Consider the following 26,558-nt stretch of genomic DNA (forward strand, 5'->3'; position numbering starts at 1 on the left):
TATGTGGATATTGAGCTGATCCGCCACCAGCCTGGGAGAAGCAAGTGCTCGTGGAGGTTTTGGCAGTTGCGCTCTTCACGATTAAGCTACCATGCGGTGTGGGCACAGTGCTGCACTGCTGGCAGGTTGGTTAGTTGCTGGCTCGATGCCAAAATGTCTAGCAGATCTGAAAAACGCATAGCGTGAGCCACCGTAACAGTGCTTGGGAGGCATGAGCTGTGCTCACCAGCACTGTCTTACTAGTGATACAGACGGTGGTTATGGAAAGCTACAAGGTTATGCTGCATCTGCTCGTCTTTGTCCCTCCTAAGCCCAGGAGGCCAATGGAGTTGTAGAAGGAAAGCAAAATTGATCCTGGCTCCTGGATTGAGCAGACTGGGAGGGGAGGGGATGTCAAATGAAGCTGCTGTGAACCTGGAAGCTGACTTCACTTAAATAGCGACATCCTTAACAGCATCACTACTAATATTTTAGGCATTACAGCTGAATGTCCCATCAGGTGCATTCTTTGCCATCGCTTCCTTCAAGAAAAGAAGATTGAAAACTTTTAGTGTGCAAATAGGTGCATATTCAGAATAATATTCTTTTGATGGTTAAACTAATTAGTCATCTGGTTATTGTCTTATTTATTTTTCTTTAGGATTGCTAGTGGAAAAAAACAAGATGTTCTTTAGTTTGACCAATGGGATTATCAAGGATCTACACAGAGGTTCCCAGTCCTGTGGTGATTAATGAAATCTCTGACATGTATTTTAGAACTATGATGAATCTTTAATATAATAAATTAATAAGAAGGAGGGAAGAGCTTTTAAGGAAGGCAAAGGCAATTTCTCTCTCTGTGTCAGTCTGCCAACTCCAAGTAACATAAACAACTCCTGGTCTCTGCTTGACCGTTCCAGAGTGTTAGAGGTCTCTCAGCCTGGTAAAGGACCAGTTTATTCTGGTGACTGCTGCGGCTTCTTTTTTTAGCCTGTGCTCTAACATCTCTTTCTGTTTCCTCTGTGCAGGATACGAAAGCTGGAGGGAGCTGGCTAAGGCTCTGGCAGACAGAAATGTCCCAGGTGGGGACGCAAGCCTTCAGTTTTACTATCCACAGAAGCTGGAACACCAGGTGAGGAGTCTTGGGATGTCTTCTGAATGTTTAGAAGGGCAGACCTCCCTTTCTGATGGTGGCCCCAAGAGACAGGTCTCTCTTCATGCAGGAGAGCATGCCATAGGGCAAAAGCTGAGCTGACTCACAGCGATGTGAATGTACAATGACTCTACTGTAGTCAGTTAAGTTATTTTAGATGTACTAAGCCACAGCGGTGGGCTGAAGCTGGCTGGGTATGTGGCACAGGAAGGCAGCGCTAAGCAAGATGGAAGCAGAAATGAAAGGTCAGGAGAGAGTTTGTAGCTCTCTAGTGAAGCACATGTTGGTGCTGTTGCCTAAAGGAAGTATTGGAAGAACTGTTGCTTGGACCTTTTTGAAACAAGGATGGGGAAAAAAATAGGGAGAATGACCTAAGTTTTAACTCTGTGCTAGCAAACAGGGGGAAAAAAATAGGGAGAATGACCTAAGTTTTAACTCTGTGCTAGCAAACAGTTCTAAAGTGCTGGTATCCTTCCCCCTCGGTAGCTCACCATGGAAATTTGCTGTCAAAAAAGCCAGGGAGCATTTTCACCCTAGTATGGCCATGATAGCTGGCCTGTCCTTTGGAAAGGGAGCTTGGGAACTTGCTTTTTTCTCACATGTTCTTGTGACCAGCTTTGAGCCCTCTTGTGTAGGTGTCAGTGCCAGGTCATTTATTGGGTTATTTTGACTTTCCTCTACTTGTATTTCAGAACCAAGAGCTGCAAAGAGGTGGGAGGAATAAATCAAATTATGCAGCTGTGGACAACCCTATCCCGTGGATGCCAGAGGTGGGTGCCTTTCTCTGTTGTCTTGTGTGAGGGAGCTGTAGCTAAAGACCCATGCAGCAAGAACGGAAGGCAGGGACCTCTGCCTGAAAATTCATTTGCTTCACTCTAAGTCCATTTCCTGTCACCCCCTCCTGGCATGATGACACTTACAGACCTGAGTAATCATCTGGAAAGACAGGAGTGTCCAGATTCCTGATAATTTGGGTCTCCACCAGTCATCAAGGCACCAAGGACCCACCCACAATTCCCTGAGAGCAGGCAGCCCACTACCTTCCTGAAAGGTGAAGTTTACTCAGGGCTGGGAGTGCGTAGGGCCAACCATTCAACAAGCAAATACATGACTGTAGCATACGGAAGCGTCATGCTCTGCTCTTGCTCTGGCATTTGTTTGCTGTCCAGCCCTTGCGTGTCACACGTAGATATTTCTCCACTTCAGTGATACTCTGATGAACTGAGACCTTCTCTGGTGACCTTTGAACACTGGGGTAAACATTTCCTTTATTTCCTTCATGCCTCGTTTATTCTTTCCTCCCCTGTTCTCTTATCTCACCATTCCCCTTCAGATAAGGGAGCAATGCAGCCTGCTGATAATAAGAGGGACACTAGCCAGGGGGCATTTAGGTAATGAACTCAGCTCACTAAATTCCTCAAAGTGATTAGAGACCTCAACAAATTAGAAGGACCTCTGTGGCTCCCCTGGGGAGGGAGCAGGCTGTTGTCCCTGTGCTCAGGGCACAAGATGATCACCGGCCAGCGGAGGGAAAGCAGCTCCCTCCAGCCATTGCACTGAGCAGTTCAGGTCCCTGCAGCACATGCTAAAGCTTTCCTGGAAGCAGCCAGCACCCGTCACCCTCCAGTGCCCAGAACCAGACCAGACCATTGATCTGTTCTGCTGCATCAGCTCTGGTGAGTGCCAGTCCCAGCTGGAGCCTGGGGACTGCTTCTTGCTGCAGAGCCTTGCAGGCAGCATGCAGGCAGGGCTGCCTCCCAGATGAGCAGCTGCTGGCAAAGAGCCAGCGGGACATCAGGGCCAGGACTGCTGTTGTGCACAGGGACGACACAGGGCATCTACTTCTCCCCTCTCCCACAGCACCGGGTGATACAGGCTCTGCGTGGCATCCCCCAGCTTCTCTGAGGCTTTGCCCAATGTCTCTGATCCCCTCCCTGGTGATGTCTCAAAAGCATGTTAGTCTTGAAACCTGCCGGCTGCAGTGTGCAATGAGCCTTTACTGGGTTAAAAATGCAACTGGCAGGCTACGTGCTGTGGCTTGGGTAAAGGTATGTGTTTAGCACAGGGCTGATCTGCAACACCTTCTGCTTTGCTGGTGGGGCGACTTCACGCCCTTGCGTGCGGCGGTGCTGGGCAGGACACCCACCAGCCTGCAAAAGAGCTGCCCCAGCATGGCGCTGCCAAAGGGGGAGGAACAGGAGAGGTGTGCTGCCCAAGGGGAAGGGGCAGGACTTGGGGCCACTGTGCAGGATGGCCCTGTGCCTGGAAAGGTGTTGCGTGCCGCCTGCCTTGTCCTGCACTGCTCCCTGTTGGGGAGGAGAGCTCTGCCAGGTAGCAGGGCTGTTGCCTCAGACCAACTGGGTTGGGAATTTGTGGGTGCCTCAGCCATGCTCTGTGGCAGGTGGCGTGCAGCAGATATGCCATGAGAAGACTTCGAGGCCCGGGGCATATGGATACCAGACTGGGCAGCTTGTTTGGGTGGCCTTGTCCTGCTCACACACCCTGCTGTTCTTCCCCATCAGCCCTCTAACGCTGCTCCTGTGAAGCACCTGCCTCCTTCACCAGTTTTCCCTTTGTAAGGCAAAAGTTCCTGCCCTTGCTGTGGCACTGCGTCTGTACCCAGAGGCAACCTGACTGCAGAGGCCAGCGGTTCACCAATACCAGCTGCAGATGACGGAGAGGGATCTATGGGCACAGCTCTATGTAGAGCTGCTTGCTGTCCTCTTAATCACTGGCTGAAATTTTTCCTAGCCTGAGGATTAAGTTTTTCTGTAACTCTGCCCAAATTAATTACCCAGGTTCTATGATCCCATTGTGCCCTCCCAGCAGCATCTCTAAGAACTTAATTGCAGCCTGATTCCTGGGGTGAGGGGCAGCAGGTTGCCTCCCACAGGTTGGGGAGCTGGGGTTAGTTTGAATAGAGAGGTATATTCCTGACAAACATGAATAATTAATGAGGTTCCAGGGTGAGCTGGTAGCCAGCATGGCCAAAAAAGGACAGGTTTCAATTTTCCACTTTCAGTTTCAGGAGATGAAATCGGCGGCTTAAGTCTTCAGCCTTGGATAGTGTGGTGGGAAAGTGCGTGCGTAGGAAATCCTGAAGGAAGTTATACCCGGCGTATGAGGGAAAGCAGGGTTCAGCCTCACTCCTGGCCTCCCTGAGGTGCATCCCCACTGCCACTGTCCCTTCCAGGCACCAGGACAAAGTCTGCCAGTTCCCAGTATCACCCACTGCCTCCTCAGGCTGGAGAAATGTGGGGCATTTTGTTTCATTAATTCAGAGAGGTGCCAGGCTATCGCCAGGGCAAACCTGCGCTGTGGGACTGCGAGTGCCACTGTTTGGCACTGCCGTAGGGATGGGGGAGGATTGTCAGACATGCGCCTCATCAGCCTGATCCTTCTCGTTTACCTCTGCAGGAGCCTCTGTTCAGCTCTGGGAGGAGAAAGGTCTGGGCAGCACTGGGGGACATTTTAAACATCCCCCCCCCCCCCCCCTTTCTGTCTGCGCAGCCTCAGGACCTCCTTCTTACTGGAAGGAGGTGTGAGGGGTGTCCAGGAGCACAGCCCCTTGCAGGCAGAGCCTGTGTAGGTGCATAGATGCTGCATGAAACCAGAGTGTTGTGCCAGGGCGTCCCCTTACCCCTAACCAGCCCTAAGAGGAAGCATCCTTTCCTTAAGAGGACTAAAACACAAAGCTATTCCTGCTTGCTCTGTCCCTGCCCATGTCCCTTCCTCGCCCACTCATGCCTGTCAGGTGTCAGGGCTCGGCGGGACAGGGGGACTTTGTTGCTAACTTGTCTTGATGGATTCCCGCAAGTGCCCGGCACAGAGCTTGCAGCGAAGACCAGCTGCTGGCTGCTGAATGTCACCCAGTCAGGGGAGCTGGGCCAGGCAGGAGGAGGGGCTGCGGCCGCTCTGCGGAGACAGAAGAGTCTTATGAACTCAGGAGTTTTGGCAGCACAATGTCGCCTTTCTTCCCTGGCTCAGGCCCTCTCTGTGCCCCGTTTATCATCCCCAGCGCTGCGCGTTCCCTGGGCTGCACGCAGCTACACAGCTGATTTGCCTCTGTGATGCCAAAGCCACCCGGGACTAAATTAGGAAAGGCTTCTCTTCTCCATCCTGCTCCAGTTACAGTGCAGCGGGTCGTGTCTCTGCTGCAGTCCTCCCAGCTTTGCTGCTTGCACGGGTCTCTGCTGCTGCTTCGCCTTTCTTCCCTGGGGCTCCTTGCTCGGGAGGAGCCGCTGGGTGTGTGGTGCCACCCCCCTGAGTGGTTTTGGCATGATAGGGTTTGGGCTAGGAAGAAAGGTCTGTGCTCTCTGTGTGCCTGATCCTCATTTACGGTCTGTTTTCCTAGGAGCGGCTGATAATCTTAAAATTCCTCACTAGAAGGAAGCGGAAATACCAAAGTTGCTTTATACAAAGGCAGGGCTGCAGGCAGGTGTGAATTCACCACCCTCAGCAGGAAGGGTCAGTGCTGGGGCTTGGAGCCCAGCCACCCTCCCAAAGCTGCAGAGGCTGCTGTGTCGGCGCCGAAGTGAGGGCCTGTCCCAGCTCTCGCCTCCCTGCGCTTGTCTCTGCCTCCCCTCAGGCAGCACCGTCGCGTTGTGTCCGTGGTGTTGGGCGCAGGAGGGTGTCAGCCTGCCCAGGCCTCCTTGGGAAGAGCGGCTCTTGCGCACGTGCTCCTGGGTGCGCTCGTGCCGTGCGGACAGTGCCCTTGGTGCCTGACCTGTGCCTGGTTTGGATCTGAGCTGGGTTCCTGCAATGCTGCTGTTTCAGCAGGGTGGAGATCAGCAACTGGGAGGTGGGGTTGGGATGGGGAGGAAGCCGAAGAGCAGGAGGAAGCCCTCTAAATGGGAAGGCACAGACTGCCTAATACCAGCTCCCATTTAAGGCCCAGACTCTTGGCTTCTATTCCTGCTTCTGGCCAAATCAGTCTATCCAAAATTTTCAAAGCAAATGTTTTTAAGGGGAGGAGGGGAGCTTAACTTGTTGCTTACCAGGTCCTGAATTTCCAGCCCTTTGAAAACCAGGGCTAGGTAGGTACAAGCTGGGAAGTCAAACTCAGTAGCCATGTTTTAGAAAGTCCATCAATGCTTCTCAGGAGCTGTGTGCATGAATTGGGAATGATGGTGCCGTTTATCTGTTGCTGCAATTTGCAAAAGCCCCAAGCAGGAGATTTTTATTGTGTGTTCCAGAGGGGACCCAAATAGCAACCAGAGGAATTTCTCAGCTGCCTGCAACGGGCAGCCATGAGGTCAATTGAAGAGACAGAGGTGATAGGGTTTCAAAACAGCTGCTACACTGATGACTCGTGGGGGCCTAAAATAAAAGCCTAGTTTGGTTTTCACTCCCAGAGCAGCACTTTGGGCAGCCAGCACTTATCTGTCAATACTGTTCTTCTTTTCCCTTTCAGAGGAAGCAGAGAGTAAGTTAGGCTGCTGGAGCTCAGCAGAAAACTTGTTGCTGTAGAAAAGACTCTGAAACCACATGGAAGAAATGCTTATCATTTGCCAGTAAATTATTTCTAATAGCTGTGGGCACAGGAAAGTGAAGTGATCTTACTAGCTCCTGCCAGAATCTCCTCTCAGGTGGCTTTGTAAAGACTTTGGAGACAGGGGTGTTGGGGTAGAAATCTCGGAGACCATCTCTTACAGCATTGATGGAGCACCTAGTACAGTGGTGCCTGCCTTATTTTTTTCAGTAGGCTGCCCTCTCCCTATTACTGCCAAACTCTGCAGTAAAGTATTGTATTAGAATGGGACTGGTCCAAGTTGCCTTTGCAAACATTTGAGCAAGTATAGCCACTCTTTTGGGACTTCCCTCATAAAGATCTGTTTTGGTGTTTGGGCTACCCCATGCCAAAGCCAGCCCAGCTCCATTGCAGTCCTGAGCGTCAAGAGCATCCCCTGGGTCTGTCTTTGCCAGGAGGGGACTGCAGCACCAGCCTCTCCACACTGTGGGAGTGTTGTGCTACATTTGATAGAGATCTGAGCCTGCTGTCTGCAGTGTGCAAACAATTCTCTGAGAAGAAAAACCAGCATCACTCGTGGACAGCAGCAGCCTGACTGCCAGAAGATGCACTTTCTGGCAGTGACTCGCTGTGGGAGCCTAGCCTGTTTGCCTCACTTCATGTTCCACAAGAAACAGCAATTGCCATCGTTTGATTTGGCTGAGAAAAGTACTAAGACCCTTGGGTGTGAACCTGGATTTGGCATATGGGACTGCCTAGTAATTTTGTTCCAATTCCGTGTTTGTCACATTTGCAGTGATTTATTTCTATTGCAAGTCCCTGCAGAGTCCCAGGTTTCTCTTGGCTGCAGCCATTGCCCTGAGCCCTGTCTGTAGTTCCTCTCTGATTTTGTGCAGCATCAGTCTGGCTAATTACATCCGCTTTGTCTCGCTGCTTTTCCTTTTGCCTAATGGGCAGAATCAAGGCGTAGGGCTGTCAGCAGCAAAGGAAAGAAGAGGAGATAGTAGTGGGGGACGACACGGGCTTGCAGACATCAGTCAAGCCCTGGCAGTACGGACACCAGTGAGAGAGGGCTGACGAGAGACCACTCAAGAACAGCAGTGGCTGCGAATGTGTTTTGCCTGGCACGCAGAGATGGTTTTCACGTGCATGACTAAAGCCCGCAGCTCGCAAGGAGCATTACTGCATAAGCTGGTGCCAGGCCAAGTCTGCTCCGTGTCCTTCCTTCAAGCCACGGTTTATTACAAAATGAAACCCCGACCCACTATCCTGGGAAAATAACTCTATGAAGTGGTTTCTCTGCCAGGAGTGCACGGAGGGGTTGGGCCCTCCTCCAGTGAGTTGCTTCAGCCTTGCTAGAGACTCCGCAGTGAAAACTAAGGATTTGCTGCCATCTGTAGACATTTGGGCGCTGTTCAGGTGGTTTCCCCAGCCCTGCTTGCACAGCCCTTATATAGGCAAGACAGCCACGGCAAAACGTCCCCGGCCCCAAGGCAACCTGTTCCTTTCTTCAGCATTTCCCCATCTAAGGTAGTTTTTACAGCCTCCAGCTTATTTATTCTCAGCTGTTGGATGTTGGTCCTGCAAGGAGGGTTTCAGCATCCAGCTTGACTGGTTGCAGGCAGAGAGCTTGGACTCTGCTGGGGGGCAGCCAGCTCCTCCCTTCTGAATGGCTCTGACAAAAAGCAAGTCTGTCCCTTGAGGACTGTATCGCTGAAATCCCACAGCAGCCAACAATCTTTTCCCAGCTTTTTTTTCCCAGCTGTGCTCCAGGTCTCTGTTGGGCACTGACAGCCTCTCCCAGCAGGGCTGGCTGGGTAGCGGGGACAGCCACCCGTAACCACACTGCACACCCTCCTACGCTGTCCGGGTGGGGACCCCTGCTCCCCCAAGCATTTCTATGTCTCTTTGGGCACACAGAGGTCGTGCTGCCCCCTGACCTGCCTGTGCTGCTGCTCCCCACCCTGCTGAGCTTCCATCTCCCTGTCCCCCCTGTCTTCCATGAGCTTTACCTTGCAGACATGCTTTGAGAAGGGGATCTGCCATCTCCCCTCCCTAGGGTGGCCACTCTTCCTCAGGTCAGTAAAATAGCCCTGAAATGGTGAGGGAGTCCAAAACACCTTCTTGGAGGACATAAGACCCTGCGCTGTCTTTGCTGGATCATGGGGGGCTATTGCCACCCTACAGCGTGTCCCACACCATGGCTTCAGAGCACAGCCCTCTGGTTAAACACCTCCTTGATGGAGCAAAATGGAGTGAAACCCAGCCAGTTAACTGAGATGTCCCAGACATTATCGCAGTTCCCTGGTGCCGTTCAGACTGTCACCTGTGCCAACCCTAAACCCTCAGCAGATGAGAAACAGAGGTCTGGACACACATCTCCTGCAGACCAGTCCGTCGCAGCAGTGGCATCTTCCTTTGCTCTCGCAAGCGCTCCAGTGCCGGGGACCATGGCTGAGGTTGGCAGAACAAGGGAGGGATGCAGGGGAGGGATGCAGCAATTCATGGTGCCCCGCTTCTGCCCCCCAGTTCCAGGGCCAGGCCAATCTGCACGTGTTCGAGGACTGGTGCGGCAGCTCCACTGAGCAGCTCAGGAAAAACCTCCACTTCCCCCTCTTCCCCCACGTGAGTAAGACCGTGCCACCCTCTGCCCCATGCTTCCCAGCACTGCTTCCCAGCTGGATTGCCCCTGCTCCCTTCACATCTTGTCCCTATGCCTCTTCATCACCTCTTCTGTCCTCCTACTCCTCAGCATCTATCATCTCCCTCTCCATCACCCCTCTGTCCTCCTGCTGAGGGAGCAGGAAGCTTTCACAGGGTTCAACGGTGGCAGCTCTTCTGCTGCATGGAGGAGGCTCATTTTACCCATGCTGACCTCCCAGGCTTCAGACACAGGGTTAAGGAGCCCTGTATTTAGTGCTCTCCCTCCAAGTGGCTAGCGAACGCCATGTCCTGTCCCCACCATCTCTCTGGCATCACCCATGCAGCTCACCCCTCCATAGCAGTACTTGCTCCAGTTCATCTCTCATGTGGCCTGGTCTTTCCTGCTGCCTCCGTCACACACTGTTCCCCATCCTCTTCCCAGAGCAAACCTCATACTTCCCTCTGCCCGCCTGTCCCAGGGGTTTTGCACCCCACTTGTTCCTGTTACATCTAGTAATTGTTATTATTTTTTTTCTTCTTCCACTTCAGACACGAACTACACTGAAGAAGCTGGCTGTGTCCCCAAAGTGGACCAACTATGGTCTCCGGATATTTGGCTACCTGCATCCTTTCACTGACGGTGAGGGCTCTGAGGCTGCTGTGCCACCACTTGCATCTCTTCTCACCTGCCCCTCCCTCCCCTCCTGGTGCTAAACCACTGGTGCCCTCACCCCGGCAAGCCCAACACCGGGTTCCTCACGTGGGCGGCCCAGCTGGCTGTGCATGACTGGCTGTGTCCTTGGCATGGGTGAAACACATCTGCTTCCCCTGTAGGGTGGAAAGGAAAAGCACAAAAGAAAACAGATAGGAAGTACTAGATAAAAAACAATGCTGTCATGAATGCACAGCCCCATGGCGTGTACGTGGGCATGAGCAATCCTTGAGCTTTTCCTCCCTCCCTTGCATGCACAGGACTGTACATGACATAATTTATGTTCCTGCTGCTCCCTGGGTGCATGAATACCATCTGACAGCAGCTGACATCTGTATTGCCCAGCTGCATGCTTCTGCCCAGAGCAGCCTGCTAGCAGTCACCCACGTCTCCTGGTCCCCTGGCCCTCAACCACCATCCTTGTAACCCTGGCCAGAACTCAAGCACCTCTCTCTGTCTCCCTTTGTGGCTCCATGTGCACGTTCCTCCATTCAAATGCAGCTTCTCACACAAAAATTTGCTCTGGAAACAAAAGGGGAGGCAGGGAGACTTTGCATGGACTTCTTAGCTTTCCAGGTTAGACTATCAGGTGAAGCCAATGCAGGAGGGCTAGTGAACCAGTTGCATCTGTAAAGTTTTGTTTTCAATTGCAGCAGCATCAGAGAATTCAGAGAGGTTCAAAGGGGTGGGGGTAGTAGTATCAGAAGGGAAGGTATGGTCTCACCAGGAAAAATGGTGAAGGCAGCATTTTAGAGGAGCAGAATCTGTTCTGTGCACAAGCCCTTGCCCCAGAGCCCTGCTTACTCCCTCCATCTCTCGACAGGGGAGTTTCAGTTTGCCATTGCTGCGGACGACAATGCTGAGTTCTGGCTGAGTCCAGATGAAAAGACCTCTGGTCTCCAGCTGCTGGCCAGTGTAGGCAAGGTACAGTGCATGCTGCATGGCTTCTTCCATCAAAGCTTTGCTTCTGTGGGGATGGAGACCTTCCTGTTTTACATACTTCCTTGGACTACCTAAGTTTCTTTTCCTGCCCAACTGCAGACAACACCACCACAGATGCCAGATGGGTATGACACGACACACCTTAAGCCAGTTACATATTGGCAGTGCTGTTGGGAGCCCCATGTTCATGATTAAGGGACTTAAATCTGTCCATAGGTTGTGGATCTCACAGACAACTTACCAGGAAGAGTAGCTCAATTTTCCCTCTTTATCACTCCCAGCACAGTAACCAGGGAAGACACTCATCTTAACTAGAACATTTTCTGTCTCTTCACAGACGGGGAAGGAGTGGACTGCACCAGGGGAGTTTGGGAAATTTCACAGCCAGCAGTCAAAGATGGTGAGGTGAGTGAGCAGAGCCCCTCGCTCCCAGCCACCTCTGCACATGGCCAGGAAATCACAAGGACAAGGAAAAGGAACCCAGGCTTGTTCTGAAGAATTTAGCAATATGGAGAAAGGGATTACTGTGGGGTATCGCCAAAGCTGAACTGACACGTCCATACCTGTGCCAGTTGCTTTGCTGATTTACTGCAGGAATGCAACACTAATTTTTTTCTTCCCTGGAGGAAGCAGCCACCAGCAGATCCAGACTCCTCTATATGGACTGTATCCCGAGCTTCCTGCCTTGGAACTGGCCAGGCTTCCCAGAGGCCAAAACCCAGCAGGCGAGGCTGAAAGGGAGTTATTCAGAAAGGGAGTTATTCAGAATTAACTGAGAAGGGTCTGGAGTGCTCCAGGTGCACAAGGGAAGCTACCTATCTCACTGTCAGCATCTGGATTTTCTTGGCAGTCCTAACCCTGCTCACCCTGAGAATTAGGTTGTTTCATGGGTGTGGTTGCTCTCCACTCATTGTCTGCTGACAAGCTAAAAAATGTTCCTTAATGCTCTTGGTGACAGACATGTTGTTCTTCACAGGTTGTCAGCTGCAGGCAGGTACTATTTTGAGGTGCTGCACAAGCAGGATGACAGAGGAACAGACCATGTGGAAGTAGCAGTGAGTGTGCAAATGGCCGTGCTGTATATGTGTCCCCGCAGAGCTCGGGAATTACGTTTGTAATGATTTCCCTCCTTTCCTAGACCCCAGCTCCTCTTTGCATGAGATGTATCTAATCCCTTCCAGATTGGAAGGGATGTGGGATAGCCCCGGCCACATTTGACACCGTCTCGCATAATATCCTCCTCGGGAAGCTGGCAGCTCACGGCTTAGACAGGCATACTCTTCGCTGGGTAAAGAACTGGTTGGGTGGCCGAGCCCAGAGAGTAGTGATAAATGGTGTTAAGTCCAGTTGGCGGCCGGTCACGAGCGGTGTTCCCCAGGGCTCTGTTTTAGGGCCAGTCTTGTTCAATATCTTTATCAATGATCTGGATGAGGGGATCGAGTGTGCCCTCAGTAAGTTTGCAGACGACACCAAATTGGGTGGGAGCGTCGATCTGCTCGAGGGTAGGATGGCCCTGCAGAGGGACCTGGACAGGCTGGATCGATGGGCCGTGGCCAACTGTATGAGGTTCAACAAGGCCAAGTGCCGGGTCCTGCACTTCGGTCACAACAACCCCATGCAACGCTACAGGCTTGGGGAGGAGTGGCTGGAAAGCTGCCTGGCCGAAAAGGACCTGGGGGTGTTAGTAGATAGCCGGCTGAACATGAGCCAGCAATGTGCCCAGGTGGCCAAGAAGGCCAACAGCATCCTGGCTTGTATCAGGAATGCTGTGGCCAGCAGGAGCAGGGAGGTGATTGTCCCCCTGTACTCGGCGCTGGTGAGGCCGCACCTGGAATACTGTGTCCAGTTTTGGGCCCCTCACTACAAGAAAGACATTGAGGTGCTGGAGCGTGTTCAGAGGCGGGCAACGAAGCTGGTGAAGGGTCTGGAGAACAAGTCTTATGAGGAGCGGCTGAGGGAACTGGGGTTGTTTAGTCTGGAAAAGAGGAGGCTGAGGGGAGACCTTATCGCTCTCTACAACTACCTGAAAGGAGGTTGTAGTGAGGTGGGTGTTGGTCTCTTCTCCCAAGTAGCTAGCGATAGGACAAGAGGAAATGGGCTTAAGCTGCGACAGGGGAGGTTTAGACTGGAAATTAGGAAAAATTTCTTTACGGAAAGGGTGGTCAGGCATTGGAACAGGCTGCCCAGAGAGGTGGTGGAGTCACCATCCCTGGAGGCGTTTAAAAAACGGGTAGATGTGGCACTTCGGGATATGGTTTAGTCTGGTCTACCCTTGATTAGTCTAGAGTGGGCTTGGTAGTGTAGGTTAATGGTTGGACTGGATGATCTTAAAGGTCTTTTCCAACCTAGATGATTCTATGATTCTATGATTCTATGATTCTATATCAGGACCCTTTCCTCTGCTTGCTTGGGATAGTTCTGCCCTCTCAGTCTCTGTTGCAGCTCTTTGTCCTTTCCTGCTTTGGATGTGTCCTGGGGGATCTCAGCTCATTCCCAGTATTTTGCTGCTTGGTAAACTCGGTCATAGTAAGGAGAAAGAGGAAGCTGCGAGCCCATCTGGTGACAAAACATCTTGTGCCTGTTCTGTTTGTTCAGGCTTGGTTAACTCCATAAGCACTTCATTTTAATGTGTTTCTCTGTTCCAGTGGAGATTGAATGACCCAGAAGCGAAGTTCAAAGTCATTGACTCCCAATACCTCTCCCTTTTTGCTAGTAAGTATCTTCACCACAGGTTTTCCCGAGCACCTCCCCATTCTTCCAAAACATATCAGCAGTGTTTCACCGTGAATCATAGTCTAGGCAGGCAAATACCATGCGTACAGATCATTGCAAGAAAGAAGTGGAGAGAGACCCCTGGACAAGAGTGTGACTCATTATTAAATATAGGAGAATTGGAAGCAGGATTGGAACATTATTTCAGGGAAACCTAGAGGCAGTGAGGAATGGCAGAGAGGAGAGTTTGCAAGGGTGAGAACTCTTCCAGATGCGAGAGTAACACGGGATGGAGGTTGCCCGCAGAGAGCTAGGGGGAACCTGAGGCCCATAACATGGGAGCTATGGGAGTGCACTGGCACTGAACATGACCAGGGAGAAAGGGGCTGCTGGAGAATTTCCAGGAGATTTCACTCTGGGTGCTGGACACAATGGGATATGCTAGTGATATTGGGGGATGCTGCTTTCTTCTGTATCAGTCTCAAGTCTCTCGAAGTTGCTGCTGGATTGCAGCATGCACATCAGCCCAGTCCTTCCTGTTTTGTAAACCCTTCTTAGCACATCAAATGATGCCTTTATCAGTTAAGGAGCTCCTTAGTCCTGTTTGCCCCTGTCTAGCTTTGTCAACATTGCTTTCCTCTGCCAGCATTCCCCCTTTCCATATCTACCACTGTTGCCTTCCAATATCTCTGGGCTTTTTTCCATGCAAGCACTTTTGCCCATGGAAGACTCCCTGATGTAATTGAGACATCTGTTTGCTGTGTCTTGGATCACAACCTGCTGCTGTGTTTTCTGAAATCTGCCACTTAGCCAGGACTAGGCTTTCCGTTAAGTCTTCTGTCCCCATCCTTTTTCCTTCTGCTCTTTTCTTCTTATTAATTCCCTGTAGAAGGGAAGACTCACATTCCAGAAGATCCCTTCATGGTTGGGCACAGTGCTGCAGTCTCATCTTTATCTGGCACCTTCTGACCATACAGTGTTTCCCTTTTCCATACCAGCCTTTGGCTGATCACGTCATCCCATTCCTTCTGGGTTCCCATGTTGTTCAGTACCCAAAAGTTGCTAAGAGTAACCCCAGTGCCCTTGGCAGCATATTGCTTTTCCCTCCTGGATATTTATTCAGTTCCTGTCATCTCAGAGTATGATCCATGGAGACATGAAGTCGTCTGGCAGCAGCACCCAAGAAGAAACGTAGCCAATACCCAGACTTGAATTTAAGCTTCCTGTTGCTCCTGGCTTACTGTGGGTCTCCATTCCCCTGCTGGAGCATCATTCTCCTCAGCCACTGAAAGCTTCACCCCAGGGTCCTGCTCCTTTTCCAGCACAGGAGAAAGCTCCGCTCCTCAAGTTTCTCATCCCTTTCATCTTTTCTATCTCCTTTTAAAATAAATTTAATGCTAATAATTCAGATGTGTCCAGTAGTTCCTGTCAGCATGGGGCTGCTTTAGCACACCACTGCTGGCATGTCCAAGGCAGGAGGTAATTTTCCTCCATTATTCATCACTGTGTTTGTTTGTTTTCAGTGATAGTCATGTTCTCACCCCACAGCTTCCATATTTCCAGCTTTCTGAGTCAAAGCCTTTCCTTCCCACAGTGTCTTTGCAGTGAAGCTCCTGATCAGCACCACTTAGGCATTGCTATGCCAGAGACAGTGTTAGTGCCATGGATGCAATGCCATTTGGAAAGGGCTGACACTGTGGAAGGGCATTTTTTGGGGACAAGGGACGAATTAGCCCTTCCTCCCCTTTCTGTTCTCTCTCTGGTTTCTAGACGAGACATTTTTAAAGGTGGATGAGGTTGGGCATATCCCACAGACGTTGGCCAGTCACAGGAGCCAGCCTGCTGACAGTGCAGGCAGCGAGACACACCCAGCTGACATGTTGAAGCCTGATCCCCGGGACACTCTTTACAAAGGTAAGACTTGCAGAGCAGTTGAGGAGGTAGCTGCAGCCTGTCACAGCACATGCAGTAGCACAGACGAGAAAGATTGTCCTCCTACGCCATGGTTACCAAAGGCCAAGCTTTTTTCTCCCCAGTGCAGAAGAGAGGGGCCACATACAATATCAGTCACTGTAGGAGGCAAAGCACAGACTAAACCCAGCTCCTCTTTCTTGGCATCCAGCTCACACGACATCCCCAGGCATAATATTTTAGTGTAAGTGCCATAGAGCAATGTAAAGAGATGAGCTGCGCAAGATAGTTTGCTTTATGTATCTGTTAGTATTTCACATGGATAAATAGAAACCAAGCACAGAAGTAGCTAAGCTGGTGCATCGGTTACAGCAGGGCTCCTCCAGCAGCTCTTGCCTATGTATTTCTTCTTCTCAGTGCCTCTGCTCAGCAAATCTCGCCTGCACCGAGCCTTGCCAGACTGCCCGTACAAGCCCAGCTACCTGGTGAATGGATTTCCTCTGCAGCGCTACCAGGGACTCCAGTTTGTAAGTTTTATTCCTTGAGCAAGTACTTGCCCAGGGGAACGCAAGGAGGAAGGAGGGAGACCCCATGGTAACCATGGGCCTCCACCGATCTGAAGCTCCTGAGCAGATTTGACCATCTGCTGTTCAGGTCTGAGCATCCCAATATATGCCGGAGGGCAACACCAAGAGAAGGGAGCGGGCTGCTACGCCCTGCTCACGGGTCTTGCTGGAGTACAAGTGTGTGCGTCTTACAGAGCCTCTCAGACCTCAAACCAAAATGCTGAGCTTGCCTTCGCATAGAGCCTCGCAATGGCTGAGGATTTTATTCTCCATGGGGTGAACTGTAGTCTTGTGCGGACTACTAAAGCCCGTGACAAGCTTAAGACTGCTCTTGAGGGGGAGCTCACATTTGTGGGGTATGCAACATAGCAGGGATTAATCCCCTGCATAGCAGAGCAGACTCTGAGGTCTGCTGGGGACAGGTCACCAGCACGGTTTGCCCTCCCTGGATGCCAGTGCAAGCCGACAGTCCCCGTGGGGCTTGCATCCTGGGTGGCCCTGGCTCCATCAGCCTTGCCTGGAGATCTCCCCACATGCTTTCTGGGCTCCTGTGATCCCCTGCATCTCTTCAGGAGGACTTGCCCACCTCTCTCCCAGCTAGTTCTTTCTCTGTTACAGGACTTAAACACACAGTTACAGAGATTGACAGACAGGTGCCGAGAGGTAGATAAAAAGGCACACCCCTGCACACATCCCAGCACGCTTCCTTCTGTTTTCTGTTCTCACAACCTGCTACCGGGTGCCTTGGAGAGGCAAAGAGTTAATGAGCAACCCATGCTCCCTCCTACAAGGACTGGTCACCCTGCAACTGTGTGTGGGTCACCTTGTGGGTGATATCTGACATTTATGAGGGTTTTACTTTATTTTCCTCCTTTCTTGCCAGGTTCATTTATCCTTTGTTTACCCAAATGATTACAGTCGCCTGAGCCACATGGAGAAAGACAACAAATGCTTCTATCAGGAAAACCCTTATTACTTGGAAAGGTAGGATGCTGCAAATGCAGATTTACTAGCAGGGAGGGAGGAGATGGTTTGAAGGCTGGAACTGGGGTGGAATTTCATACTTAGTTCTGTAGGACTCTCTTAATTCCTGAAGATGCCCTAAGCCTTGCAAAACGTTGAAGCATTTATAGTTTCTTTCAATAACCTGTGCTTCCTTTAAGTGAAAATGTGTGTAGGTCTCAAAGGGAAACTGCCGCTGCTTTTCTTGCTCTATTAACCCAGAAGCTGGGTCGGAGCATGTTTGTTTCACTACATCAGGGCATGGATTTCCAGCAAACTTTGCCTGCCAGCAGCTGGAGCCTCCTGATGGCTGTCACTGTGAAAGCCAAACCATGCTCACCACCAGGCATCTCTCTGGGGGAATAAATCCATGTCATTCATCTTCACTGGGGCCCAGCTCCCAGCGGTGGCCCTGTGAGGGAACTGCCACTCGCATGCTCCCCCCTGCCACAGGCAGACACCTTGCGTGAGGACTCCCCTCCGTTCAGGAGAACTTTTTTGCAGGATAAGGAGAGTCACTTTTCCAGTGAGATAACTGATGGTGGCCTCCCTGTGCTCAGGATTTCTTCCTCCCTACAGGACTATTTTGAGGGCTGGAACAACAGATCTATTGTAGGTTTGGGAGGGAACTCCTGGGACTGGGGTTCATAGTGAAGGATGGAGAAGGTGGCTGCCATGGGCTGGAAGGTGCCACCCAGGTTTACTGCTTTGACAATTCATTTGTATTGTGACAGGATGTGGGAACTGAGGACCCATTTTGCTTTGTATCAAGCACACATGGAGGGAAACAGTCCTGGAAATCCCTCCCAAAAGCTCGAAGCACAGGCATATGAGGGCAGCGCACAGACAGCGGTGGTACAAGAGAAGAGAGAGGGAGATCATTGCAATTACCTGCCTGAGCTGCTTTTGCAGCATGGTGACTTGCATTTGTGATCACTACGTCATAAGTGAGCTTTAAGGAGCAGTTTATGGGAGGCTGGAGAAGTGTTTCAGGGTACTTATCTTGGGATTTCCTCCTGCGCTTATGAAAAAGTATCTGAGAGACTGGGATGATAAGCAAGGAAAACTGACAACTTTGTCAGTGCAGAGTAAGATCTGATTGCCCAAAGATATGGAAGATGGTGATGATGATAGGAAAGGAGGATCTAGAGATGCTGGGTAGATGTAGTCAGAGTAATGGACCATCACCTCTGAAGCAGTGGCTATAACTTATTTGGAGAGGGCAAAGTAACTTTCATCAAACTTGTGTTTTGCCCTTTCCTCTGTAGATTTGGATTCTATAAGTACATGAAAATGGACCAGCCAGAGAAGAGCCTGGACTCTGGAGAAAAGACAGAGCAGCCAGGTAGGGACCCTAACATCAGAGCCTGGAAGATCCTTTTGTCTGTCACTTTTGTGTGTGATCTGCCAGCACCAGCTGAAAGAAGCTGTTGACTTTTTCTGCCAAGGAAGTCACAGCCTTTCCGTGCCAGATTGCTGTGGCTGGGAGGAGATTTTTGCTGCCACTTTCACTTCTCTTAAGGGCAGGTTGGGAGGTCACCAAACAGTGGGCTGTAGCGGACAACGTGACAATTACCTCTCAGGCCCGCAGCTTAGCTGAGGTGCAGTTCCAGCAAAAGCATGGGCAGAAGTGACAAGGGCAAAGGTGTGCAGCATGGCAGCCTATGCTGGCACCTGCTCTGCAAAGCTGTGGCCAGACCGACAGCTAAAGGCAAAGCCAGCCCCCTCCACAGCCTTTGGCAACGCTGGCTAATAGGTGCTGAGAAAGTTGGTACCAGAAAGATCACAGCTCCTGTGTCCGAGAGCACCCCTGTCCCTCTCAGCAGGAGAGACAATGCTGAGATGAGGCAAGAAGTAGCCGACCGCGGCGGGGCGGGTGCCTGGGTCAGGATGGGAAGGGCAGTAGGAGGATGACGGCGGTGTAACTGTGATTACTCCTGCAGGCTCGCAGGAGGGGAACCTGGATGACCTGCAGTACGCAGAGCAGGATGCGGAGAGTACCAGTCCCCCCGAGCGCCCTGGGACGGCAGGGGCGGAGCAGGCAGGCAACGCTCCCAGCAGCGTGGTGGGCAGCAATAATGTTCACGAGGACTATTCCCAACGGGAGCGCCGTCGGCTCCTCTCAGTGACGGGTGGCAACATAGGAGAGGTGCTACAGAGGAGAGGGACGAAGAGGTCTGGTGTCAAATCAGCCGTGCTGGCCTCTGCCAACCAAAGCCTCAGCCAGGCTGGCCTAGAGAGGAACCCAATAACGAAGAGACCCCATTTAAAAGCTGGCGTCAAAGACAACTCCAGGAGCCCTCCGCAGCACACCAGTGTTGTCCAGAGGAGAGTGCCCATCAAAAAGGCGAACCCTCCCCCTAGAACCGTGTCTCAAAGGGAGCAGCCTCTTGGTGGCCCCAGGGACTCAGGGGTTTTGACTCCCAAGGGGGTGAGACCTCAAGGAGACCTCAGCGCCACTAAGGTTGGGCTGCAGCCAGCAGGCACCATGCCAGCCGGGAAGGGAGGCCCAGTCTCTGGCAAAGCCAGCAGACGCACTGTGGGCACTGCCAGCCCCAGCCAGCAGCCTGGGCTGCAGCAGTGGCTGAACCAAGTGGAGTCCTACATTGCTGAGCAGAAGGTGGCTGACGGTGGGGATGTGGGCAAGGGAGAGGCACAGGTGGCATCTCCTGTGAAGGGCAAGTCTAGACCTGTGGCAGCAGCAGCAGAAGAGGAAGAGGAGGAAGGTGAGGAGGATTTTGATTACGTACCAGTGTTTGACCAGGTGGTGAACTGGGAGCAGACCTTCAGCACAAGCAACCTGGACTTCCATATGCTGCGCACAGACTGGATTGACCTGAAATGCAACACGTCAGGAAACTTGCTGCTAAGAGAAAGGGAAGCCCTGGAAGTCACACGTGTATTCCTCAAGAAGCTCAACCAGAGAAATAAAGGGTAAGGCACAGTGTAAAAAAGAAGGGGCAGCATCCCGGAGCTAGTGTACCATGCTGCACAGGGAATACCTGTCGTGTGAGGAGCTAGTGGGAATCAGAGGATAAACGAGATGTGGGAAATAAGACTTCAGGCAAGGAATCTGTGTAAAAACCTGGGCTTTAAATAGCTCTTTTGGCTGAGAAATGGGAATTGTTGGACACCAGACCATGTCTGGGGGCTGAATGTCACCCTCCAGCAGCTGTGGCAGTAAAAGTGAATGATTGGAGATTCCTGTCCAGCTGGCATCACTGGCCTTTTGCTGCCTTCCTCCTTGCACAGTGTAGGTATTGAGAGCACATAGGAGCATTTTACCAGCTGATGATTAAGAAACCTTGCTGATACGAAGTAGGACTGGATCTCCTTGTGCTTGTGGTTTGATGTCTGCCACATCTCAGCTTGTGAATCACTTAGGACATAGGACCAGAAGGGACCCATCAGATAATGTGGATCAGTACGCTGACCTCAGAGATAACGGAGTACCCTACACTGTTATCTGAATGTGTGCACCTTTATCTTAAAACTAGCTAGATTCTAGGTCCTAGTACTGATTTGGGAAGATGTTTCAGCTCCTCGCTGCTTTGATGACCCACTGGAGATCAGCTTTTGCTGGTACTCTGTTTCTACATGGTCTTGATATGGTTCTTTTTCTTCTCAAGACTTACCATCTTGATTGCCTTTCTGGCAAACAGATGTACCTCCTCTGAGCCTCTATAAGCTAAGCAATCCAGCTCCTGACCCTTCTGTTGAGTTGGCCTCTATTTCCATAATTTTCCTATCTGTCCTTCTCCATGCTGGTTTCAGTTTGGGTTACTTTTCCTGTATATAAATGACCAGTATCCTGGATGTTTTATAGAATGGGTGTTACTAGTTCCCAATCCCTGCTGGAAGTAGCTCTCATCCTACATCTTAAGATCTCTCTTGGTTTTTCAGGGCCACATGAGTCACAGTCATGGTGTAGCTGATCAGTACACGCAAGCTTTTCTCAGCATTTTAAACTGATGAGCGTCCATTTTACAGCAGAAACTCTTGTTATGATCCAAAAGGGCATGACCTGGCATTTCATGCTGTTTTGGCCATTCTGAACCTACAGCTCACCCCAGTTTTTACTGTATGATTGCTCAGTCCTACTCCACATTATGGGATGATTAGCTGTCATCAGCCAATTTCACTAGCCGAAACATACTCCTTGTGCCAAGATCGTTGTAGGAGGTGTTGAATACACTCACTATTACCAGCCCTACAATCATTCAGACGCATTTGTTATTTTCTGTGTCACCTTTATTTCATTTCCCTTGCCAACTATTTTCTCTTGGCTGGAATCCCAGATCTAATCCCAGATGCTTGTGGATTTAGGAAACAGGTGCTTAACCTTCCCATGGGACTTTGGAAGCAGTGCAGCAAAGCCAGGGGAAGCTAGGGACAAAAAGGTTTGTGCTAGCCAGCAGGAAAGAGCCTGGTAGAGCTGAACGGGTTGGAGGTGGGAGAGGGGCTGGTGTTTGGGGGACATGCGTGCTCCAGCTGTATCTCCCACAGGCAGTTCCAGCTGCAGCGTATCGTGAATGTGGAGAAACGCCAGGACCGCATGCGAGGCAGCCGCTACCTGCTGGAGCTGGAGCTGCTGGAACAGGGAGAGCGGCTCGTCCGCTTCTCCGAGTATGTCTTTGCACAGGGCTGGCAGGGCATTGGCAGCAATGAGGAGGAGGAGAGGAAGATGAGGAACCTGGCATGGGGTCGCCACCGGCACCTGATGGCTGTGGCGAATGAGCCAGAGCTGTGTTGGCCCCAGGGCTTTTCCTGGAACCACCATGCCATGGTTCACTTCGTGGTACCAGGTAAGGGGGACCTGCCTTCCTGGGACATCGAGGGATGGCATGGCGGGTGCTTCCTGTGGGGGCAGCGTGAACAGTGGGTCTGGGCTGGCCTCAACTGTCTCATTTGGGTCACTTCCAATTTCTGTTCTCACCAAGTTAAACCCCGCCCAGAGATATGACAGGGCCCAAACTCCCATGGCTTGTAAGCTCAGAGAAAACTCTCACCACACACTGGGGAAGAATTCACACTGGTTCCTGGGCTCTTTGGTCCAGGTTTTCAGACTGGGCCTATTTCAGCATCCCTGCAAGGTTAGCAGGGTTTGAGGGGGAGGCAAGAAGCCTTGCCTGTTGAGAAGCCACGTTGGCTTTGAAATCAGTTGTACTTTGATTCTCTCTCTCTTGCAATACAACCAGTGAAAAACCAGGCACGCTGGGTGTTGCAGTTCATCTCTGACATGGAAGAGCTGTTCCGAGTCACTAAAGATCCGTACTTCAGCATCATCATCGTAGACTACAGCAGCAATGACATGGATGTAGAGAAGGCTCTGAAAAGGTCTACCTTGCACAGGTGAGAGTACTGCTTGGTCACAAAAAACTGCTCACATGCATATGTCTGCAAACAGAGCACATGTGCCAGTCTCTGTGTATTGACCAGCCACAGCCTCCTGCAGCTGGAAAGCCAAAGATGACATCCATCCAAACCTTGCACATATACATACATATTTTGTTGTTGTAATGTACATACATGTATAGTGCATATAATTGTGTTATAAAACTGTAAGGCAGTACCTATTGCAGTCATCCATCCAGATGCATCTCTCTTCTCCTGGCCTTTGTTCAAGTTTGCAAGAGAGGACAGAAAGCAAAGTCTCACAGTTACGGAGCAGGGGGAGGACGGAGAAGACAAGAAAGCTGTGAGAAATAGGACAGGGAGTGTGGAGACCTCTGGGGACCCCCCCCTTGCTGAAATAGCTGTCTTGCTTACGCTACTCTCACCTGAACCAGCCTTGACTGGTCCTTTCCTTTACCTGCCACGGGCTCCCAGTAACAGGTCTAGTCCTAGGACAGAGCTGGACTACAGCTGAAAAGACTTTTGCTAAGGACTGCCGTGTCCTTGCTGTGTGAGTGGGAAGACCCTCAGGACACACTGGGACATGGAGCGGCACTGAGCTTGCACGCTCGCACAGCAAAGGCTTTCCTCCTCCTTGGGAGGGTGCACGGGGGCGGGAGGCAGCTCTGCAGCATAACACCCGCAGTGTACTTCTGATAGTGGTGCTTCCTGTGCTTGCCAGCATGCACACACTGAACTTCTTTTTCCGGTCTGACCCCCAGCTATCGGTACTTGAAGCTGACAGGGAATTTCGAGCGTTCTGCTGGGCTGCAGGCGGGGATAGACCTCGTGAAGGTAAGCCTGGGGAACTTGGGGTGGACGGGAAGGTGGATAGTATGCATCCAGTGCTACCTCTTGCCTTTCATACAGAACATGCTGGTTTTTAAGAAAAGGAATAGCCTTGCAGACCAGATAAAATATAGATGTGTTTTCTGTCCCTCCAGAGTAAGAGTTTCACCCCTTACTCCAAGGAGACTGTGGTCTGTTTGGTTCTTGGTCCACCTGCTGGGACTATCAGACAGGAGGGAAATCAGCAGTAGCAGCTTTGTGATGCTGGCTCTACCAGGTCATAGTATTTCATGCCCATTGTTCAACAGCCAGTTAATGGCTGTTTTGCCAGCCCCTGGGATCTCAATTTATGATCTAGCAATGAATGGCTCTTTAATTCACTCCCATATCTCTGTCTTCATGTCCCTCAAGAAAGACTTATTTAAAGTCAACCTATTTTTTTCCCAACCGGTGTGGTCGGTTCCAGGACCCACATAGCATCGTTTTCCTGTGTGACCTCCACATCCACTTCCCAGCTGGAGTCATTGATTCAATCCGGAAGCACTGCGTGGAAGGCAAGATGGCCTTTGCACCCATGGTCATGAGGCTGCACTGCGGCATGTCCCCACAGTGGCCTGATGGTAAGAAGGAGTAGAGCCTCTTTTGGCTCAGACTTCACGGAATGGGGAAAGAAGCAGGTTGTCTGCCACCTCTAGATTTGTTCCTCCGGTGCTATCAAGGTCCAGAGCTTAAGGTACTTCCAGGGCCACTAGGTGAGAGTGCTTTAGACAGAGGATAGGGTTTAACAGTGTCAGGTACCTGGAATTTGAGATCAAAGAGCCAGCAGAGCCCTTCATATGACATTTCTTCTGGTCGTTTCCTAGGGCTCTCTATAGATCTGAGGACCTTGGAAAACCCCTCATTTACTCCTATCTGTCATTTCTCTCTTTTCATAGGGGGCACAGCCAGTCCTGAGGAGAGCTGGTAGCCCAGGGGTGAGGGAAACCACGCCAAGTCAGGGGGAGGAAAGTGGCATGGATCATCTGAGCATAGGATTTCCTTTAGACAGAGGTGGCCATCCTGAGCCATCCAGGCACAGGGACAACTCTTTGAAGCTGGGACAGTCCAGGTACATTAGGTGCTATGCTACCAGACAGGAGATGTGAGAGGCTCTGCTAACAAGTTCATAGGACAGCCCATGTTGTCTGTCCGCAAGCCTTTCTCACTTCCCAAAGCTTTAATATGGTTGTCTCTGCCTTGGTGCTGAGTCAACTCTCTGGTGTCAACATTGCGCTAAAAGTAGCTTGGGTCTCACTCCAGCAGCCCTGCTGGAGTCATCAATGGTTCAAAACACCAACATACCTGTGCTTCTTCTGTGCTGTCCTCAGGCTACTGGGAGGTGAATGGGTTTGGTCTCCTGGGCATATACAAGTCCGACCTGGACAAGATCGGAGGCATGAACACAAAAGAGTTTCGGGACCGCTGGGGAGGAGAGGACTGGGAACTCCTGGACAGGTAGGCATCCATTGTCATCATTCATGCGCTCAGGAGGTGAGACCCATTAGATCCTGGAGGACCCATGACCGGGGGAATGGGGATCTGGGGAGACTAATGCCACCATAAGCTTGGTGAGTGAGGGAGTCCTTGAGCATGTCCTGACCTCAAACCTAGTGGGCGAGTGGACCCAAAATACACTACTACAGCCACTGATAAGAGAAGAGCCGTTTCCTGGTACCTTCCAGCCGCACTGCTGGTTGGCCACAGCCAGATCAGGCACTGGTGGTCATGAAGACTTTATCCTCTTCAAGCAGTGCCATGCACAACGGGTCCAATTTGGGTCCCTCAGACTTTCCATACTATGTATAGCAATTGCCCAGAAGAGCAACTGTCAGACATTTAAAGATCACGAGGTACAGTTACAATTTCTGAGAAGTTTATGATGAGGGATCTCTGCTGTACAAATTGTAGGCGTCTGGGTTTGTAGTTCTAGGTTTTGGGGCCTCTCCTGTCATTCCTGTCGGATAACTGCAGAAAAGATTAGCATCCTGAGTAATCCCATGTTGCCAGCTGTCTTTTCTCCTAGCCTGGTGTGTGCAGCCCACTCCCAACCAGTCCTGCTCTCAGGGGTGCAGAAACACTCAGCAAGTGTCATTAGATGCCTGCTTATAGATATGAGATACCTCTGAGCTACATGGGACTTTTCAATTTGATTGCAGTCTCTTGACAACAGGATGACTTAAAAAAGATTTCCTGGTGCCGACCCCCTGGTATCTTTGTGATCAAGTTTTCCCTAAATTTATCTTTCTCCTTTGTGGCAGGATATTGCAGGCTGGGCTGGAAGTGGAGCGTCTCTCCCTGAGAAACTTTTTCCACTGGTTTCATTCAAAGCGGGGCATGTGGAACCGGCGCCAGCTGAAGACCCTGTAGCCTTCAACCCCAAAGCTGCCAGGCAGTGCCGTCCACCACCTCGTCTTGACCTGCACTTTATCGAGGCACACAGCCGAGCACACAAACCCTTCCTCTGCCTCCAGAGCCTTCTGATGGGATGGCACAGCTGAGGAAGGGATGGTCAGGCTGGAGGAGCAGGAGCTTCTCTCGTGAGCCGTTGCATCCAAGATGTGGGATCCATGTCTTGCTGGGAAGGCGTGTGGGGGAGATGTTGCCAAGTGAAGGACTCATATTCCTGCCATGCAGTCTGGCGGATGGTACAGTGGGAGAGGTGCCATATTTCCCGTTGAGTCTTGCATGGTGCAAACCAAACAAACACAAATCCCAGCTAAGCCCAGAATGGTTTATTACAGTAATGCAGCTTCTTTTTCAATACTTGAAGGAAAAAAAGAAAAAAGGAAAAAAAAAAAAAAGGACCCTCCCCATTTCCCCTCATTCCCCATCTCTCTGGTATCCATGCTCTTGGACAGGGGACCAAAGTAAGTTCTCTGAACTGTATTGTGTCCACATGCCCATGTGCTGACCCAAGGAAATCTGGATGTGGAGGAGCTGATAGGCACTTTAGGCTGCTGGTGCTTAGACGTTTCTCTGTGCTTTTCCCTTTAGTCATTATGAAAACCTGTGCTCATATTCAGCAAATTATGGGCCATAGATGGAGATGCAAGTACACTTCCCTTATGAGAGCCACGTTTGCCTGCAGCTGGGCGAGGTGGCAGGGGTTGATGTTACAACTCCACCTAAATTATTGATCCACTGCCTGAGGATAGTGGAGGGGTTATACAGAGAAGCTAGGAGAGCATCTCAGGAGGAACTTTGCAGCCTTATCTGACAGACGTGTGTTTGTCCTAATGATATCAG

The 26,558-nt window shown here is 51.1% G+C and overlaps 1 protein-coding gene across 1 annotated transcript; it reads left to right on the top strand.

Moving 5' to 3' along the window:
* Positions 1-91: 91 nt before the first annotated feature.
* On the top strand, positions 92-25,679 carry B4GALNT3 (beta-1,4-N-acetyl-galactosaminyltransferase 3). The gene is made up of 20 exons (XM_009488473.2): positions 92-125; positions 1,008-1,111; positions 1,825-1,902; positions 9,132-9,227; positions 9,795-9,885; positions 10,781-10,881; positions 11,237-11,304; positions 11,876-11,954; positions 13,545-13,611; positions 15,382-15,525; positions 15,940-16,049; positions 16,972-17,072; positions 18,359-18,435; positions 19,034-20,024; positions 21,597-21,895; positions 22,289-22,442; positions 23,207-23,279; positions 23,740-23,893; positions 24,641-24,767; positions 25,571-25,679. The coding sequence occupies exons 1-20, from the start codon at positions 92-94 to the stop codon at positions 25,677-25,679; spliced, it is 3,057 nt and encodes a 1,018-aa protein (XP_009486748.2).
* Positions 25,680-26,558: the final 879 nt, after the last annotated feature.

Source organism: Pelecanus crispus, chromosome 1 (assembly GCF_030463565.1).
Source record: "Pelecanus crispus isolate bPelCri1 chromosome 1, bPelCri1.pri, whole genome shotgun sequence".
In the NCBI taxonomy this organism is placed as follows: domain Eukaryota; kingdom Metazoa; phylum Chordata; class Aves; order Pelecaniformes; family Pelecanidae; genus Pelecanus; species Pelecanus crispus.

Excerpts from the sequence above, each read along its gene's own strand:
- B4GALNT3 (XM_009488473.2), top strand. The coding sequence starts at position 92 with ATGCGGTGTGGGCACAGTGCTGCACTGCTGGCAG. Across the intron at positions 9,228-9,794 it reads ACTTCCCCCTCTTCCCCCAC|ACACGAACTACACTGAAGAA; the intron begins GTGAGTAAGACC and ends CTTCCACTTCAG. Across the intron at positions 18,436-19,033 it reads AGAAAAGACAGAGCAGCCAG|GCTCGCAGGAGGGGAACCTG; the intron begins GTAGGGACCCTA and ends TTACTCCTGCAG.